The following is a 17,077-nucleotide window of genomic DNA, read 5'->3' on the forward strand; positions in this document are numbered from 1 at the left end:
GATGTTAAGTGGTTATCTGAAGTAGGAATAGAATACGGACGACGAATGGAACTGTAAAATGTATTGATAACATTAATGATTAATTTACTTTCAGAGCAATCAGACAAAAATTACCATCCAGCGATGAGCGATGACTATTTAAGCATATTTAGGAATATGCCACTACTATATGAATATATCATTGATACACTGACCAAGAAACCCGAAGTATTAGAATTCAGTCAGTCTTATTATACAGATGCAAACATTTACGATTATTACAAAAGAAACAACGATGCAGAATTAAACAATGATCCGGAAATAAATGAATCTCAACGAAATGAAAGGAGTGACATACAAGATGATATTGATAACAAACTTAAAATATACGTTAACGATGTTTTAGCTTATCGAAACCAGAATCCCGAATCAAATAATAGATACTTGGAACAAGAATATAGAAATACTGTAAGTAAACGAGAAAATAATATTAATAATGAACAAGAAAGCACAATAGATCCAGATGAAATTGTGAAGAAAGCAATGTGGGTTGAAGATCAGTTGGAAAAATACAATGATAGTAGATAAAAATTTATATTTGCCAATGAGATAATCACAAGTGATTATGTCATCTCATAAAATATATATTCTATACTTAATTTAGTCTTAAATCCAGCATTTATGTTATGTTAGATTTTAGCCTTCGTTATCTGTGTCTAAGTTGAACTGTATGACAATAACTAAGTAAGTTATCATTGATCCCAGTATCTGAAACATAAAAATGTAAATATTAAAAATGTTGTATTCATATTTTTAATAAAGAGATATCCTTAATCGGATGATGTTGACCAATTTATGCATATAATACGACACATAAAGTAAAAAGTAAAGTAAAAAGTAAAAAAGTATTTATTTCGTCTCCATAGGCACAGAAAAATTACAAAAACATAGAAAATATTGGTGGAGACTGGCGTCTGTTAAAGACTCAAGCCTGTGTAACAGTGCGCCATGCTCTTACAGCTTAGAATTAGAATTAGGTACATACATTTCATTAGTATTACAATTTTCTGAAGGATTACCGTTTTAAGGATGATTAGTATGAACTTACGAGCTAAATTATAAAGAGTGACGCATAACTTGTCATTCAGAATGAGGGTTAAAAATTAGTAAAAATTTAAAGATCTACAGTAATGTGTAATATGAAATAAGTCATGTAAACATAAGATACGTACCAACATAAATAAATAACGAATCAGATAAGAGGATGTAGAAGATTTTCCGTTTCGTCGTAATTAAGGGAAAACAAATAATTATGGATAGATTTTTTACAAGAGAAGGTAGAAAGTGTTACCAAAGCTAATTTTGAGTGAGCATTGTTGTATAAAAAGGGTCCGGTAAAACAAGGAAATCTATGTGCGAATTTCGTAGAGAAGAGAGAAGAGGTAGCTACAAGACGGTTACGTCGGTTCGGGTTATGACGAGTATTCCCGTGCTGTTGAGTAATGACCCGCAGGATGTATAGCTGTCGGACAGATAATACTTCACAATATTGGTATAGTTGGAATGTAGAATATAAAAATGGTTTGGAGGTACAGACCTTGAGAAGAGCTCGTTGAGCTCTTTCAAGTTTAATTAATATGGTCTTGCACGCTCCTCCCCAGGAGCTTATACAATATGTAAGTAACGACTGTCCTAAGGCAATATAAGCCATTTTCACGATCTTTGGGTGTGCCACATGTCTTAATTTTTTAAATATATATATTAGTTTGCGAATTCTGCCAGCCATAGCATTAACATGTAATCTAAAGTTTAGATTTTGGTCTAATACAATACCTAGGTATTTCACAGATGCAGAAGGAGTTAGGGGAGTACAAAAACAAGTGTTGTTATGGTCAAAATGTGAGTGAGCAGTAATTGATAGTTTCGCAATAGCATTACGATGGGAGACTAAGTTATATATAGAGAAGTTTATAAGTTGGGTTTTTTGGACATTTAGTGTTAAAAGGTTGTGTAGTAGCCAATTTGAAACAGAGTTTAAGCCAATCTGAGCGTGACGGTATGTATCTTCCCAAGATTTTGCAAAAAATAGTAGTGCAGTGTCATCTGCGTAAGATATGACTTTACAGTGAGAAATATTTAGAGAAAACAGGTCGTTAATATAGACTAAAAATAGTGTGGGGCCCAGGATACTTCCCTGAGGAACTCCATACTGAATGGGAAGGTCAGAGCTTACTTTGTTGTTTATAGACACACATTGAGATCGATCAGTCAAGTAGCTTTCGAAGAGTTTCAGTTGAGTACCTCTTACACCTATAGAATCCAGCTTTTTCAGGAGGTTAGAGATCGAGACGGTATCGAAGGCCTTGGAAAAATCCAAAAACAGGCCTGCGCACTTGTTACCCTTATCAAGATTTCTAACTATAGTGTCAGTCAACTCATTAACAGCGTCGTTTGTAGATCTTCCTGTGCGAAAGCCATATTGGTTAGTGGAGAGGATGGAATGCGCTTCAAGGTAAGATTTGAGCCGGATATTAATGAGGCGCTCTAGAATTTTAGAAAGAGCCGGGAGAATGGATATAGGCCGGTAGTTGCTAGGAAGATCTTTCGCTCCACTTTTATATATGGGGTGGATTACAGCTTTCTTGAAAGCTGACGGAAAGATACCGGAGGATAGGGAGATATTGCAGATGTGGGTGATAAGGGGAGTTAATATTTTTTTGTTACGTTTTATAAATGATGAAGAGACATCATCCCAGCCAACAGCGCAGTCGTCTCTTAAAGAATCTATAATATTTTCTACCTCTTCAGCTGATGTGTCAAGAAGAACAAAAGAATTCAGGGATGTATTAGTTTTACAGTAGGGAGATGTAGGGGAAGTAGCAGTAGAGTTGATCTGACTTCTTATGTTTTCTGCAAGAGATTTACCGACATTGACAAAGTAAGAATTAACATGATTTAGAGAAGTCTCAAAAGTGGGTTTACAATCAAGTAGGTCACTAGACGTAGAAGGGGATTTTTCTAAATTAGTAACTCTCTTGACAGCTTTCCACAAGGCCTTGGAATTGTTGCCGGCTTTTTTAATAGTCTCTTTTTCGAAAGTTCTTTTTACCGATTTTATGGTGGCGTTACAAAATTTGCGATATCTTACATAAGTTGTGCGAAGTGTCATGTTGGTAGGATCTCTTAAGAGTTTTTTATGCAACTTATTTTTATTGCGAATACACCTAAGTAGTCCAGGAGTAATCCATGGCTTTAATATTCTATGACGGGCTGGAACGAGTGTAGTAGTGTGTAAGGAAATAAGATCTTTAAGTGTGTTAATTAGATAGTTAGCTGCAAAATTTGGGTCGGTTGAGTCGAGTAAAGGGGAAAAATCTGTGGTTAGCAGCGAGTCTGTTAAATTTTGATGGTCAACTCGAGTTTTTGTAGGTTTAGGTAAAATTGTTTTATTAATGTCTAAGGCCAGTAAAACAGAATAATGATCTGTTATTGTGTTTTCAATAACGAAGGAATGGGCTTGCAGGGAAGATTTTAAAAAGGCGTGATCGAGGCAGCTTTTTCGGCTTTCTTCGTATCTGGTAGGAAATGTATGGGTTGGTAGAAGGCCATGAAGGGCCAGGATGTTAAGGTAATCATCGTTTTCCTCGTCCAGACGGGTTGGCAATATGTCTATATTAATATCTCCGATGATTACAATATTTTTGTAATTCTTTAGGCTATCCAGAACGTTATTAAGTGATTGTGTGAATTTTGTAAAGTTTAGGAAGGTGCAGGGCCGATAGATGCCCAAGATTGCTGTTTCACTATTTAATTTTACTAGTAATGAGCTAGCTTCATCTATCGAAGGTTCAGTGATACTAATACCTAGGAGTTCGGTTTTGTGTGACACATGGATGCAATATTATTCCTAAAATGTAATAATAAAATTCTATATAATTTGCATTATCACTTTTAATTTTTTGTAGCTCTAATATAGGTAATTCCGAAAGAGGACAACAGTTCATATCATAGAATTCCGAAAGAGGACAACAGTTCATATCATAGACATTGAATATAACTGTACACATCATCATCATTTTCAGCTAATCAAGCCACTGCTTGGTATAATTGGAAGGCCCTTTTACTGTGTGATCCTGTGCCAATATTAAGCGTTGTGTACAATAATTTGTATAAATGACGTCTTACAGCAGCACTAATAGATCTTGTTAGAGTGCACACTCCCAACGGAGAAAATGACGTCTTGTTCAAGCAGAGGCAGTAGAAGAATTTATTCAACATGGCTGCGAAAGGTCCCATGACCGTGGCTGTTCCGCAGGTTAGCTGCTCCGTCAGATGACGCGTGCGCATCATCTAATGACAAGATAAGGAGTAGAAATCGTTACTACCACTAATTAGTGAACCGAAACAAAAGTAAAGTAAAGTTGAAATCATCAATTCCGTATTCGGACATAAATTACATGGGGTTGCCAGTTGAAAGTCCGTAATTTTTGAAGTCAATTCATATGATATTTATTAGATTTTGAAATTTGTATCCCCAAGGGTGCATTAAGTGTTGCAAATATTGGTATATGAAATTTTTGGAGCAAGAGATTGTGGCATTGTGGACAACGATTTAAATTTTTTGTTTACACAGTTTGGGGCCCCTTATAGCCCCCTATAGCTATATTTATATTTTTCGTAAAAATATACATCACATACAGTCGGATGAGACAAATATAACGTCGAAATAAGTATTTATTTTCGGATTACTTCCTGATATGTCCAGTGGCAGGGTTCAGTCAACAGCAGTATGGTCAACAGATGTCGCAGACACCACACCAATTGCATCTTCAGCATACGTTTCGAATCTGGAAATTGTAACTAGTACAGATTTATTATGTCAAAGTCATTAGAAATTAAACGGCACATTTTCACTTCAGATTCATTATTTATGATGCGTTTAAGCTTGATGTCGCAACGCACAGGGTCAGTGTAAAAAATATCCTTTAAAACTTTGATGCTTCCGAATCATTAACCGAACAATTAACCGAATCATCAAAAATCATCAAATCGACCATCTGCCTCCAATCAGCGATCCATTGCCATCCTTAGAAATGCTTAGAAATTGTTGCCTATCATCTCAACAATTAACTGAATCATCAAATCTACCATCTGCCTTCAATCAGCGATCCATTGCCATCCTTAGAAATGCTATTGTTGTCAATCATCTCAAGGGGTAACGTGTCCCTTAGTTGCGTCTTACGACATCTACGGGAGGACATTATCACCATGGTGGAATGCGGACCCTACCAATTACACACTGAAAGATCTGTAATATGTCACAGACAGTGCTGTATTAGTGGCATCGTATTCTCATAATTTTTGAAATCTACACGCTAAGTAGAAACAGAAGATTGGTACAAATTATTATATTTCTATTCATCACGGTTATGGTCAATAATCTAAAGCTGATAAACTCACATATAGTCATGAATGCATAGTAACCCATGGTTACCAACTGGACTAGGCTGGTCAGAAGTAGCACCAGGATAACTGTTCCAAAGGTTCTGTTGACATCCTCAATCAGTTTGCATATATCCAAGTACGAGTGGGTGATGGCGCGGAGCGTCTCATGGATAGGTCTCCTTCTTGGTAACCTGTGAGCTGAAAATATACTTACGTTTTCATTAAACAAATCTTTATTTTGGATAGAATCCATAATAATGTTATTTTAGCTATCATACTCATTTCATTGATACTAGGTCCATTCTTTGTTAATGGGCCCATCCACCCTGCTAGCAATGACAGAGGGAAGGTTATTGGGGGGCTACCATGAAACATAAAACACGTAGCAGGTCATTGCGTCCACACGTTCTCTTTTTTTTTACACGATGCATGCACGACATGGGAAAAACAGACAGCATGTGGATGTTAGTAACATCCTACGTGTTTGTATGTAACCTGGTGGTGTTAGCATCTAGGGTGCTACCAGGAAACATACAAACATGTAGGATGTTAACATCCTTCACAAATAACCTTCACTCTGGCTCTGGTGGTCCAGGTGGCCTTTAGACTCCGCGTCATAAAGGCAGTTCGGTATTGTCAATTTTAAGAGTTTTATTACACAACTTTACAAAAAATGAGAATCTTCTTCTTCTTGACCTTATCCCACTCATGTGGGGTCGGCACAGTATGTAAATTCCTTCCTTTTCGTTATATCATTTGCCATATCCATTGATACATCTTTCCTGTTCATACTATCCTTGACACACTCCATCCATTTCTTCTTAGGTCTTCCTCTATATCTGGAACCCTTTACTTCCAATAATCCTTTTTTGCTAAAATGACCTTCTTTTGCAAAAATGAGAATATTAGGTGTTATTTCTTACCGGTGTACGATATTCGATCAATGGCGGCATTCAGAGATTTTAAAGGTACCATTGACTCAAAAGGAATTTCATACCTTTTGAACAAATCGACATCTTCTGCGTTTTGGAAACCTGTAGACATATTTAAAATATAGAGCATATTCAGTACCATATCCGTAATGTTTGTCTATCACGCTTACAAAGCTAAACCGCTGGAGCGATTTACATGAAATTTGGAATAAATTATAGTTTACACCAGTTCAAACATAGCCGGTAAGGGGTGAAGGTTGATATGACAATTAATACACCCGACGCATTTTGCTGCGAGCGGAGCTGTGAGAAATAGTTTTATTGTTTCCGGGGTCAGCGAAGAAAGCAAACATTAAAATTTTGAAGATTTGGCTGTTATTTTACAACCAGCAGTTTGCCTGTCGTCAACCGTTGGGAATGCTATTTATGCTTCTGCCAACGCAATGGTCTACTGAACTACAAAGGATGCCAAAGACCATGAAAAGTGAAGATAAAGTGGGAAAGCGGACCCTGGGCTCCGACGTTTTATGGCTTAGGCAGGTACTGGGAGAGCACTCAGATGAGAGAGAGAGAGAGCTGTCAAGGCTATGTGTCCCTTAGTCACTTTGCACAATATCCACGGGTGGATATGGCGTGATTCTATGGAGAAACCACACGCCGCATCTGTCCCATTTGTGTTTATCAACTTGCAACTTGCGTGATTGTCTTGAAAACTTATTTTATAGTACATCATTAGAATACCTGCCTTTATTCCTGATGACATAGAACATTCGCTCCAAGTGTTCGTTAATAGTTTTGAGAGCAGTTTGCAACGCTAGTACGTGCAGTTGGAACATCATAATGATGAATATCTGGTTGTAGTATACCAAGTAGTGACTCACGAACAGACTCCTTATGAAGGCTGAAATTGTCGCATTGGTTTGCTGTTGAATAAATTTATCAAGAACACTAGCCGGTGCCCGCGTCTTTGTCCGCGTGGACTCTACGGAACTACTTCCATATATGCTAAAGTGCAGTTTTTCTCTTACTGTTCACATCAGATGTTTCAGAATTTTGTTCATCAACAAAAAACATTATTCTCATCAAAATCTTATTTCTTATTATTTGTGAATTTTATCAGGCTGGTAAGCTTTTGCGGCGGCGTCACATCCGTCTGTTTTATTTTAATGCGGCTGGGATTTTAAAGTTTTGATTTTTATACGTGAACAAAAGATGCTTTTCAGGGTGAGCAAATTTTGCTAAAGCGCCATTTTCGTATGTCTTTTAATTTAGCTGTTCCAAAATAATGCTGTATCAGACAGGTGATCCAGTTTTCAAAATGAATTATATAAATGGAAACTTACTTTCAATCTTATTTCGTATCTTATCTCGTCGAAATAAGACTGAGCAGTCGTAGGAAGTCAGCACCGTGTGAAGGATAAGATCCATTATCACAACGACAACGAACCACTTGTCTCTCTGATCGGAGTTATTGCCGTTTATTTCCAAATTGATCTGTCGAAATTGTAATAATCATCACCGGAAATATGCGGAGATCAGAGAGAGAGAGAGATCAGTATCTCTCTCTGTCTCTCTCTCTCAACTTCGCGAATTTCCGGTTGCGTTCAGGGCTGTGACATAAGAAAAATATAAAAATAACCTAAATACATTTTGTAAATAATAATAACCTAAATACCTAAACATAATACCTAATAAATTTTGAAGATTTGGCTGTCTACTAAAAATAATAATCACGTCACCGTTAATTGAAATTAACCAAAATATATGCAAAGTCGACAAAACAGGAGCTGCTTCATAGTTTGTTTTTCCACTGTGTTACCTGCTGTATGCGATTCATAAAGCCAAACATGGCCCTCATCTTAGATGGCGCCATAAACGCGCAGATGTTTATAGCTATCGCCACCAGTCCGTAGTAGACAATCCAGATGATGCCCACAGTTGGTGATGCCAGAGCGATCGCTTCAGCAGGGTCAGCAGTCATATCTATGTAAATCGCTGATATTGCAGCCATGTCTGAAAAGCACATTTTCAAATGTATTGATTAGCAACGTATAGTTCTTGATGAAAATATGATTATTTCTGTGTCTAAGTCTAACTTAACTATTTAGAAACCTTTACAGTAAATTTTTGACGACAAATTTTTAATTATTATAGAATTTATTACCGTTTCAAACTAGAACGACAAACTGTCGAAAAGAAAGAAATACAAAAAGAAACTCTTATGAAAAGTGTTGCGTGTCTTACATTCCAGATAACCGTTTTGATTCAGCCCCATTAGGAATACGATTTTAAGGAGAAGCACTTACTCAGTGCGGAAATCAGCAACAAACTGTAAACATACGCTGTTCTCGACATTCGTATCAGCCACATGGGTCCATGTTTTTCAAATGACAGTGGCGCCATGCCTGCTGCCCGGCACATCGCGAGGACTAATGCCCTGAGGCCAGAAACCAAGCAGTGATCGTCTTCAGGCATGGGTACACTCTCAAAGTGGTCAAGGTCTGAAAGAATCAACATTTGGTGTTTGCATGAATGTTGACATTTTAGGACTAAAAATACCATAGGTATGGGTTTCTACATGAATACCTAGTATACATAACACCAGCTTTTCCTCACGGTTTCACCCGCGTGAATGTCACTGACTTTCACCCTTAAAATGGGGGTTGATTTTTGAAAAAGTAGCCTATATTTGAACGGGGGTCTTTAACTACATGCATACCAAATTTCATCATAATCAAACCAGCGGTTTGGCCGTCAAAGCGGAACAGACAAATAGAGTTTCCCATTCATAATATTAGTATGGATTAAATCTCGAATCTCTGCACCATCAAATATCAGCGCTGGTACATTATCCCCGTCAATATATAGAAGCATAGAAGCTGATACTAACAATTACAGCGTGGCATATAAAAAGATTGAATCGTGTTCCAACATTGATAGACCACTCTAAGTTGCTATTTCAATTATCGATAAGTATAAAGATGTTATTGTTTATGTTAATCTATGTTTATCTGTATATAAAACTGCAAGTCATCAGCATAGAAGTGATAAAAATAATATAAACAATTTCAAAGAATATGGAGAATATACTAATAATAGTTGTGTTTTAGACCCAGATAAAAAAGTATCAATACTTACTATTTAAGAAACTAATTATTTAAGAAATTCTCAATAAATGTAGATTACTTATACTAAAATAAATTTGTTGTGGAAACGACCAACAAATAGACACAGGACGAATTCAAATACGTCTTTCTTTTAGTTACAAATACAATTAATTATATGATAGAAAATATTTGTTTAGCTGACGGTAACTATTAGCTATTTACAAATATTTCCTTAGAACTGTCTTTTTTTTTCTTTGTTTTGATGTAATCTTTCTACTTGACAAATAGTTATATTTTATATATAATTTATTTTATTACAATCTTATCTGTTTCAAAATTCATCAAAATCAGTTTCATAGAATTTGAGCCTCAAATATTCATACAATAACAATTTTATAAGTTGCATATGTATATTGCAGTTTTTTTTAAGTTGTATTTTACGGTTCTAATTATATTACTTATCATTCGCATGTCAATATTGAACTTCAAATACTAATTGACGTGTCTTTCTACTTGACAAATAGTTATATTTTATATATAATTTCTTTTATTACAATCTTATCTGTTTCTAAATTATACGATGTTTTACTCAATGCGAAGATAGGTAAGTCATAATGGTTCATGGCATCCCCTGAGCAGCTTTGAGTTCGAATCTATGACTTGGTCTTTTCCATAAATCCATTGAAGACTCCTGATGTACAAAGGATGATAGAAAACACTATACTAGCTGGAAGATGAACTGAGGAGTATTATTATGTTCATCAAATGATCCTATGGCATGAAACTCTATGGCGCGATAATAGCGACGAGTTTGCAATGAATTTGGGTAGGTTGAAGTGCTGTTGACTGTTCGTGGATTTTATAAATATCTAATCTAATTGAGAAAACAAAACAACCATTCAGGCAAAAAACATTTTATTGCAATAAGTAATACTCTCACCAATACAAATAATCTAAATAATAGATGTGTGGACAGTGTGAGGAGATGTTAGGAGTTGGTGCCACGATATTAGGATACAGGATGTTGAAAAGATAAGATATACATCGACCTCGATGAAGATGGAACAAGATATCTGATTCGACACTGTTTCTTTAGGTGCTAGATATTTTGACGACTTGTTTAACATTTCACATTACTCATTTTTCTCATTATTACTTTGGTCGTCTGCTGCTGGATCCATTACAGCACTGTTGGACGTCACTCCTCCTATAGGATTGCTGGCTGGTGACAGAATTGCTTGAAAAGTACCAATCATCATACTGCCAGCACCAATTTGCCTTTTTCTTCTAGCATCTTGATCCGTTAACATATTTTCTCCATAGTCATCATTTATAGGCATAACTGGCTCGAAATATACCATAGAACTATCTTTTTTGTTGGCCACAAATAAGTTTTCAATTTCGAATATCATCGTTTCAATTGGTAACTGGCTGGTGTCACAATTTGGTTTTATTTGAATTGTATTTGGTATAGGACTGGCGTGTATTTGAAGGGAAAAGAACAAGAAAAATAAAAAAATAAAGTACATATTGTCTGCCGTATTGTCGGACTAGTTCTAAGCTTGGAACGATGTTTGAATATTTAAAAATGCGATAGTGTTTTATCTTTATGGTTAACTGTTACAGCAAAAATATTATCTTAATTTCGACACACATTCAATAATTTACTTTTTTAGGCTGTGAAAAGTTTTTTCATACTTTTTATGCAAATGTGTTTAGTATACTTATAGCTATGTGCTTAGATCCAGTTGTGCGATAGTATTGGTTGGATGTAATGATGAACTGGACCGAGCATCGTGGAAGAATAGAAAGAACCATTTATCCAATACAGGAACATAAATAGCAATAAAAAAAAATTAAGTGAATCTTTTTTATTTATTACTAGCTGCGGCGCCCCGGGTCTTCGCTCTCGAACAACCAAATTCATCAAAATCAGTTTCATAGATCTTGAAAAGAGATTTGAATTGATTTGAAAAAATTTGAAATCGAGTGGGTACAGTTTCATAGAATTTGAGCCTCAAATATTCTTACAATAACAATTTTATAAGTTGCATATGTATATTGCAGTTTTTTTTAAGTTGTATTTTACGGTTCTAATTATATTACTTATCATTCGCATGTCAATATTGAACTTCAAATACTAATTGACGTGTCTGGTCCAAACCAAACATTCATTATCAAAAACCTGATCAAAAAATTACATAGTGTAAAGGATAATTACCCCTCGAATAAGACAATATCTATTAAATATTACTACTAGTACTTCAGGTAGTACAGGTGTAGGTAACGACAAGAAATACTTTAGACTAGAAACCAATCAGCTAGTAGAACCCAATTTTACCCGAAGTAGACCTTGCTACAAACGTCTGCATGGGTACCTCACTGTCAAACAGCAGTGCTTGCATTGTTGTGTTCCGGTTTGAAGGGTAAGAGAGGCAGAGTACTGTGGCAAAAGATCCAAGGCCACAAAGGAGGCAAAGCGCGTGCACCCCTGGTGTTACAGGCGTTGATAGGCTGTGACCACTAACAGATAGGCCGCATGCATGTATGGCTGCCTGTTATTATAAAAAATCCTTCTGTTCAAGAGTAAACGTGATGCACAAGATCACATCTCTGCTAGCAGAAAAGTCTATTGATAATGAAGAGTATGTAGTGAGTGGCGCTCACGCCTTTCTGCTCAGGGTAAAGTATTTCTTTCTTGGTCATCGCGTACGTACCGCTTTTTGTGTATGTGTCCCGTTTTCCCCAGTAACAGTAAAAACGTCCCGCTTTATTAATTTTTATTGCATTACATAATGTTTGTGTGACTTCATTATATTTATATATCATCAACATTTACCCCCATTTTTGGTATTTTGTGGTAGCAAATAGAAAAATGTTTGAACACGGTTCTTTTAAAATAAAGTCCCTAAATTAATGAAATGGTACTCTTGCAAGTTTTATTAGTTGTATTGTAATCCAGAGTCTAGAAGCTTTTAAGGGTTCTTACCAAATAAAAAGAAATAGACTATTTGCATATAACTTCTTCCATCTCATACAAAACGGCAAGATAGACAGAGTAACTACATATCATGTGGTTGCAGGACAGGAGTCTGTACTTTTCTCTGTCTACGGTTTTTACCTATATTTCAGATGTCAAGCATATTCGGCTTGGCTCCACTCAGGTTCAAGCCGCACGGTGACGGCTACATTGTATCCATATCTGTACCCATGTGCATATACAGTTACATAATGATAATAGTTTTGGGTAAGAAGTGTAAAATGTTTTAATTGTAAATAAATAAATAAATATAAATATATTAGGACAAATCACACATATTGAGCTAACCCCAAAGTAAGTTCGAGACTTGTGTTATGGGATACTAACCCAACGATACGTATAGATAAACATCTAAGCCAATCAGAAAAAGATCATTTTCCATCATGACCCGACCGGGGATCGATGCGAGACGTCTCGGTTCAGAGGCAAGCACTTCACCACTGCTTCGCCACCGAGCACGTCGAATTAACTGTGTGAACAAATGAAATCTTGGTAAAAGTCCACTAGAATTATATACAAAGTTGTAAAATTAAGACCACCTCGGTGAATTGATGCCAGGAAGCATAAAGTAGACCAAAATTGTTGAGTTAATTCACTTGGGTGATTGTGAGATAATCGAAGTTACAATTTTGTCAGCCAGATGTGGAATAAACCCTCGATGCGTCATCTATAAGAAATCTTCCAGAAAAAATTGTCTAAATAACAGTAAAATTTGCGGCTAAATACGTTGTTTCATAACACTATATAGTAATAAATAAATATATTAGGACAAATTACACAGATTCAATTAGCCCCAAAGTAAGTTCTAAACTTGTGTTATGGGATACTATCTCAACGATTTGTTAACGATTAATGTTTTTTTCCTATGGCAGGAATGTGGAAAGTCGATTCAATATTTACGATTACTAGCCACATGTTCATCAGCAAGTTATCCGACGTCGTAATATATTTCGGGTGGAACTTCTACAACTTCAGATTGATCGTTAGTGTGCTTGGGGCACCGGCCCGAATGAAATGTTTGCTTAGATGTATGCGATCAATAGCTTTGGTGAGTTTGAATTTGTGGTTTGGTTTAATTGTGGCCATTTAGACCGTTTATAAGTGTTTTGGGCATATATCAACGAATACATTTTGCAAAAAGTTTAAATATGTTAAAGGCAATTTGAATATTTTGAGCGTAATGGATAATAACAACATTACATAACTGCGGGTTTGAAAAAAAATCTGCGTGTTTACACATTACCACTGTTTCCCGCGGCAGTTGTTATGAATTCCAAATTAGATCCTAGCAGAAGATAGGTCTTCTGCTAGGATCTAATTTGGATGCATGTGGCCTTTAGTATCTTGTATGTTTCAACATACAAGATACTAAAGGCCACATGCTGTCCCTTTTCCACATATCATGCACGCATCGTGTAAAAAATGAGAGAACGTGTGGACGCAATGACGTGCTATGTAAACACATAAGATTGCTCCTGGTTGCTACTCAACTGTTATGTATTTTTAGGAAGGTTCACGATTATTTATTCAAACCATAAATAAAAGATCAAACTAACAGAAATTTGACTGATTATCTTTTGTTTCACAAATGCCAATTTTCAGGTGGACCGAAGTATCAATGCCCAATATTCCCAGATGAAAGAGTGCAGATTACGATTGTCACTCGTCTGCTACACCTTTTTCAACTTTTGTTTTGTGCTGGAAGATGTTCTATCCAATACTTCGGCGATGTTTAGTCAAAGTAATATGGATTGTAAGTCATTGGTATGATTTATACCCCATTATTCCCCGTTTATCGCCAAATTAAGGGGCAAATCTATGGGTTTGCCCTTACTTTTAGGCCAAATACTCTGAATTATTTCATTATTACATTTAAATTTGAATTTAAATGTGATTTATCGTCTTTATAGGATTGAAAATTATATTTCTGTTTCTGTGAAATAGGTCTGTATAATCATAAGGTCATGGGGATCCAGTGCCAAGTTCCCTCAAATGGTGTTGCTTTTATTATTTCTGTTTATTATACATACTTTGTTTTTTTCTTTAAGCTACATTATCGAATTGGGTTAGCCTGTAATGATAGATGTAAGTTGTGAATAAATAAATAAATTATGGTTTAGTTTTGCTATAGCAGACGTAAATAAATTGATGCATGGCTTATCTCAGCATCAAATTTGTGAACGAGTGATACCGTATGCTACATGTACTATGTTATTTCAGACGGCCTTTCGATCAACGTCTGCATCTCCATGCTATTTAATTTCGTCAACATAATGCTGGAATCACAATTCGCGTTCACCGTGATGTCGGTGTACACCCGCATCAGAGCCATCAATCAGATTTTGACTGCCACTACCAGTAATTTATGCTTACCCTATGGTAATCTTTCTTTTAAAAATACATATTATCACTTATGTTGTCTCAAATCAAATATGGCACCTTGCACAGCCTGTTCCACACCACCAGCATACTTAAATATATATATATCTCTTGAGTGTATTCCAGTTGCTTCCTTATCCACAAAGCATCGGTGTCATTTCTTCTCTTCGCACGGCTTTCAGTATCCTTCGTAGTCAAAGCTTCTCCGCCTATTATTCTCTCGCATATTCTCCATAAGAACATTTTTTGAGTTTCAGTATCCATATGATGCCAGTACTGTGTGAGGATTCATTAATAATTTGGCCAGAAGCCCGTAAAAATATTAAAATCTCCTGAAAAGGAAGAAAAATATATTAACAAATAATAATAATAATAATAAAACCGTTTATTTATAGGAAACACACACAAATACAGCTCAACTACAGAGAACATAAAATACAAAAACAAAAGAAGACTAAACTAAACATAAATACTCACTATACATGTCTGTCATTATTTCTCTAACGTTATTTATTGTATTTCAGTTAAGAAAGCACTATGTCTAAATACAATGAACATCTTCGCAGTTGGCGTGGCTTCAGCTGTTTCAGAACCAAAAGTTATCGTCGTGCGAAAATCTGGTATCAAGTTTTGTTCAAGTCGCCTAAAAGCATTCGTTTTTACAAATACTGCTTTCTAATGACAGTTTTCTGTTGTACACTCTCTTTTGTCACCTTACATTCTCTTAGCAATGTAATGTTTACCTTACTGATTTAGTAATCAGTCGGAAATGTGCGTCTCTGGGAGAGCCATATTTATTTGCGCCTTTTGCTGTGGAGATCCTGGGACCTGGGGTGCGGATGCAATAACGCTTTATAAAGAAATTTCCGCACGCCTGGTCGATGTCTGGGGATCCAAGGGCTTGAGTTTGGCCATACAAAGAGGAAATGTCGCTCGCCTTCTGGGAACTTTACCGCACGACGTCGGCGATTTAGTATCAATTTTTTATTTAAATTAATTTAGTGTTTATATAATTTACTTTTAATTTTTAATTTAACTTACTTTATTTTTTTATCCTTACTGATATACGTTTATATACTATTTCTGCAGGGACCGGCGCGCCTCGTTCAATAGTGTCAATGTCTCCCAGTGATACCGTGCAGCGCATTGCTATTGTCCAGGGCTTGCTCTGCGACGTTGTTCATGACATCAACAAGAGCTATGGTTTTAATTTAGTCATGACATTTATATCTTTATTAAACAGCTTTGTCGCTGATATATACTTTGCTATTTTAAAAATGAGTAAGTCGATTCACATCTTTATTAATGACTTATTCAATATATATTTTATTTTTTTATTAATAGACTAACATCTTCTTCATTTCATGCAATGGTTTTTTTACAGGGAATATGAAACCAAGTATTGACTTCAATTTTGACAGAGATTACTATGAAATCACGCGATTAATGTGGGTCGGCATACATTTACTGACATTGTATGCGCTGGTAGAGCCATGCCATCGTACTACAGTAGAGGTAAAATATATACTATCGCCGCGAACTTCAAACTCGCGAACACAATAAATTTTTATAAAATTGTGAATATTTCAAAAACGGCTTAATCGATTTTGTTGCCCCACGAAATTAAAAATTCTTTTGACAGATCTTACATATCTTTTAAATTTCATCAAAATCAGACCAACGATTCGAAAGGTATCGCGTTACAAACATACATACAAAAAATGTATTTTTGCCCCAAGTTGATTTGTAGACCTGGCTCGCTTCGCTCGCTCGGTCAAATATAAAAGTTGGTTACATCTACGTAAAAACTAATTCGTAAAAATTACTTTAATTCTTGTATGTATTGTAGATGTTTATGGTTGATTTACTAGCTTGGACTCTGTAACAGAAGAGTCGACGAAGATAATTTTTATTGAATTTTACTCCACTTTAACATTTCAGACAGCAACACTACTATCCTCAATTATATTCTCGATCATATAGTTAATTTTGCATTTCCATACCTGGAAAGACACGTCAGATTTTGTATTAGAGGAATTCGTATTACCTGAATTACATTTCAGTTTTCTGCAGATGGTTTATCTTATTTTTAGGGCAATAAGACCGAGAATATTATAAACCGCGTGATGATGGATTCCCCCCTTAGAGGGCCCCTCGCGTCCCGCCTGGAGCTGTTCTCGCGCCAGCTGATGCTG

The 17,077-nt window shown here is 35.9% G+C and overlaps 1 protein-coding gene across 1 annotated transcript; it reads right to left on the reverse strand.

Annotated features, from left to right (window-relative positions):
• Positions 1 to 535: 535 nt before the first annotated feature.
• Positions 536 to 8,541, reverse strand: LOC128679281 (uncharacterized). The gene is made up of 9 exons (XM_053761405.2): positions 8,521 to 8,541; positions 8,176 to 8,369; positions 7,700 to 7,850; positions 7,102 to 7,257; positions 6,348 to 6,458; positions 5,440 to 5,622; positions 4,729 to 4,826; positions 4,165 to 4,329; positions 536 to 747 (listed from the first exon to the last, which is right to left on the reverse strand). The coding sequence occupies exons 2-9, from the start codon at positions 8,365 to 8,367 to the stop codon at positions 676 to 678; spliced, it is 1,128 nt and encodes a 375-aa protein (XP_053617380.1). The 5' UTR covers positions 8,368 to 8,369; positions 8,521 to 8,541; the 3' UTR covers positions 536 to 675.
• Positions 8,542 to 17,077: the final 8,536 nt, after the last annotated feature.

Source organism: Plodia interpunctella, chromosome 21 (assembly GCF_027563975.2).
Source record: "Plodia interpunctella isolate USDA-ARS_2022_Savannah chromosome 21, ilPloInte3.2, whole genome shotgun sequence".
NCBI classification, from domain to species: Eukaryota; Metazoa; Arthropoda; class Insecta; order Lepidoptera; family Pyralidae; genus Plodia; species Plodia interpunctella.

Bases quoted from the DNA above. Each gene is read 5' to 3' on its own strand.
- LOC128679281 (XM_053761405.2), bottom strand. From the start codon at position 8,367: ATGGCTGCAATATCAGCGATTTACATAGATATGACTGCTGACCCTGCT. The intron at 5,623-6,347 runs GTAAGAAATAAC...GTATATTTTCAG, and splicing joins TGATCGAATATCGTACACCG to CTCACAGGTTACCAAGAAGG. The intron at 4,330-4,728 runs GTAATCCGAAAA...TCTTGTCATTAG, and splicing joins GCCACTGGACATATCAGGAA to ATGATGCGCACGCGTCATCT.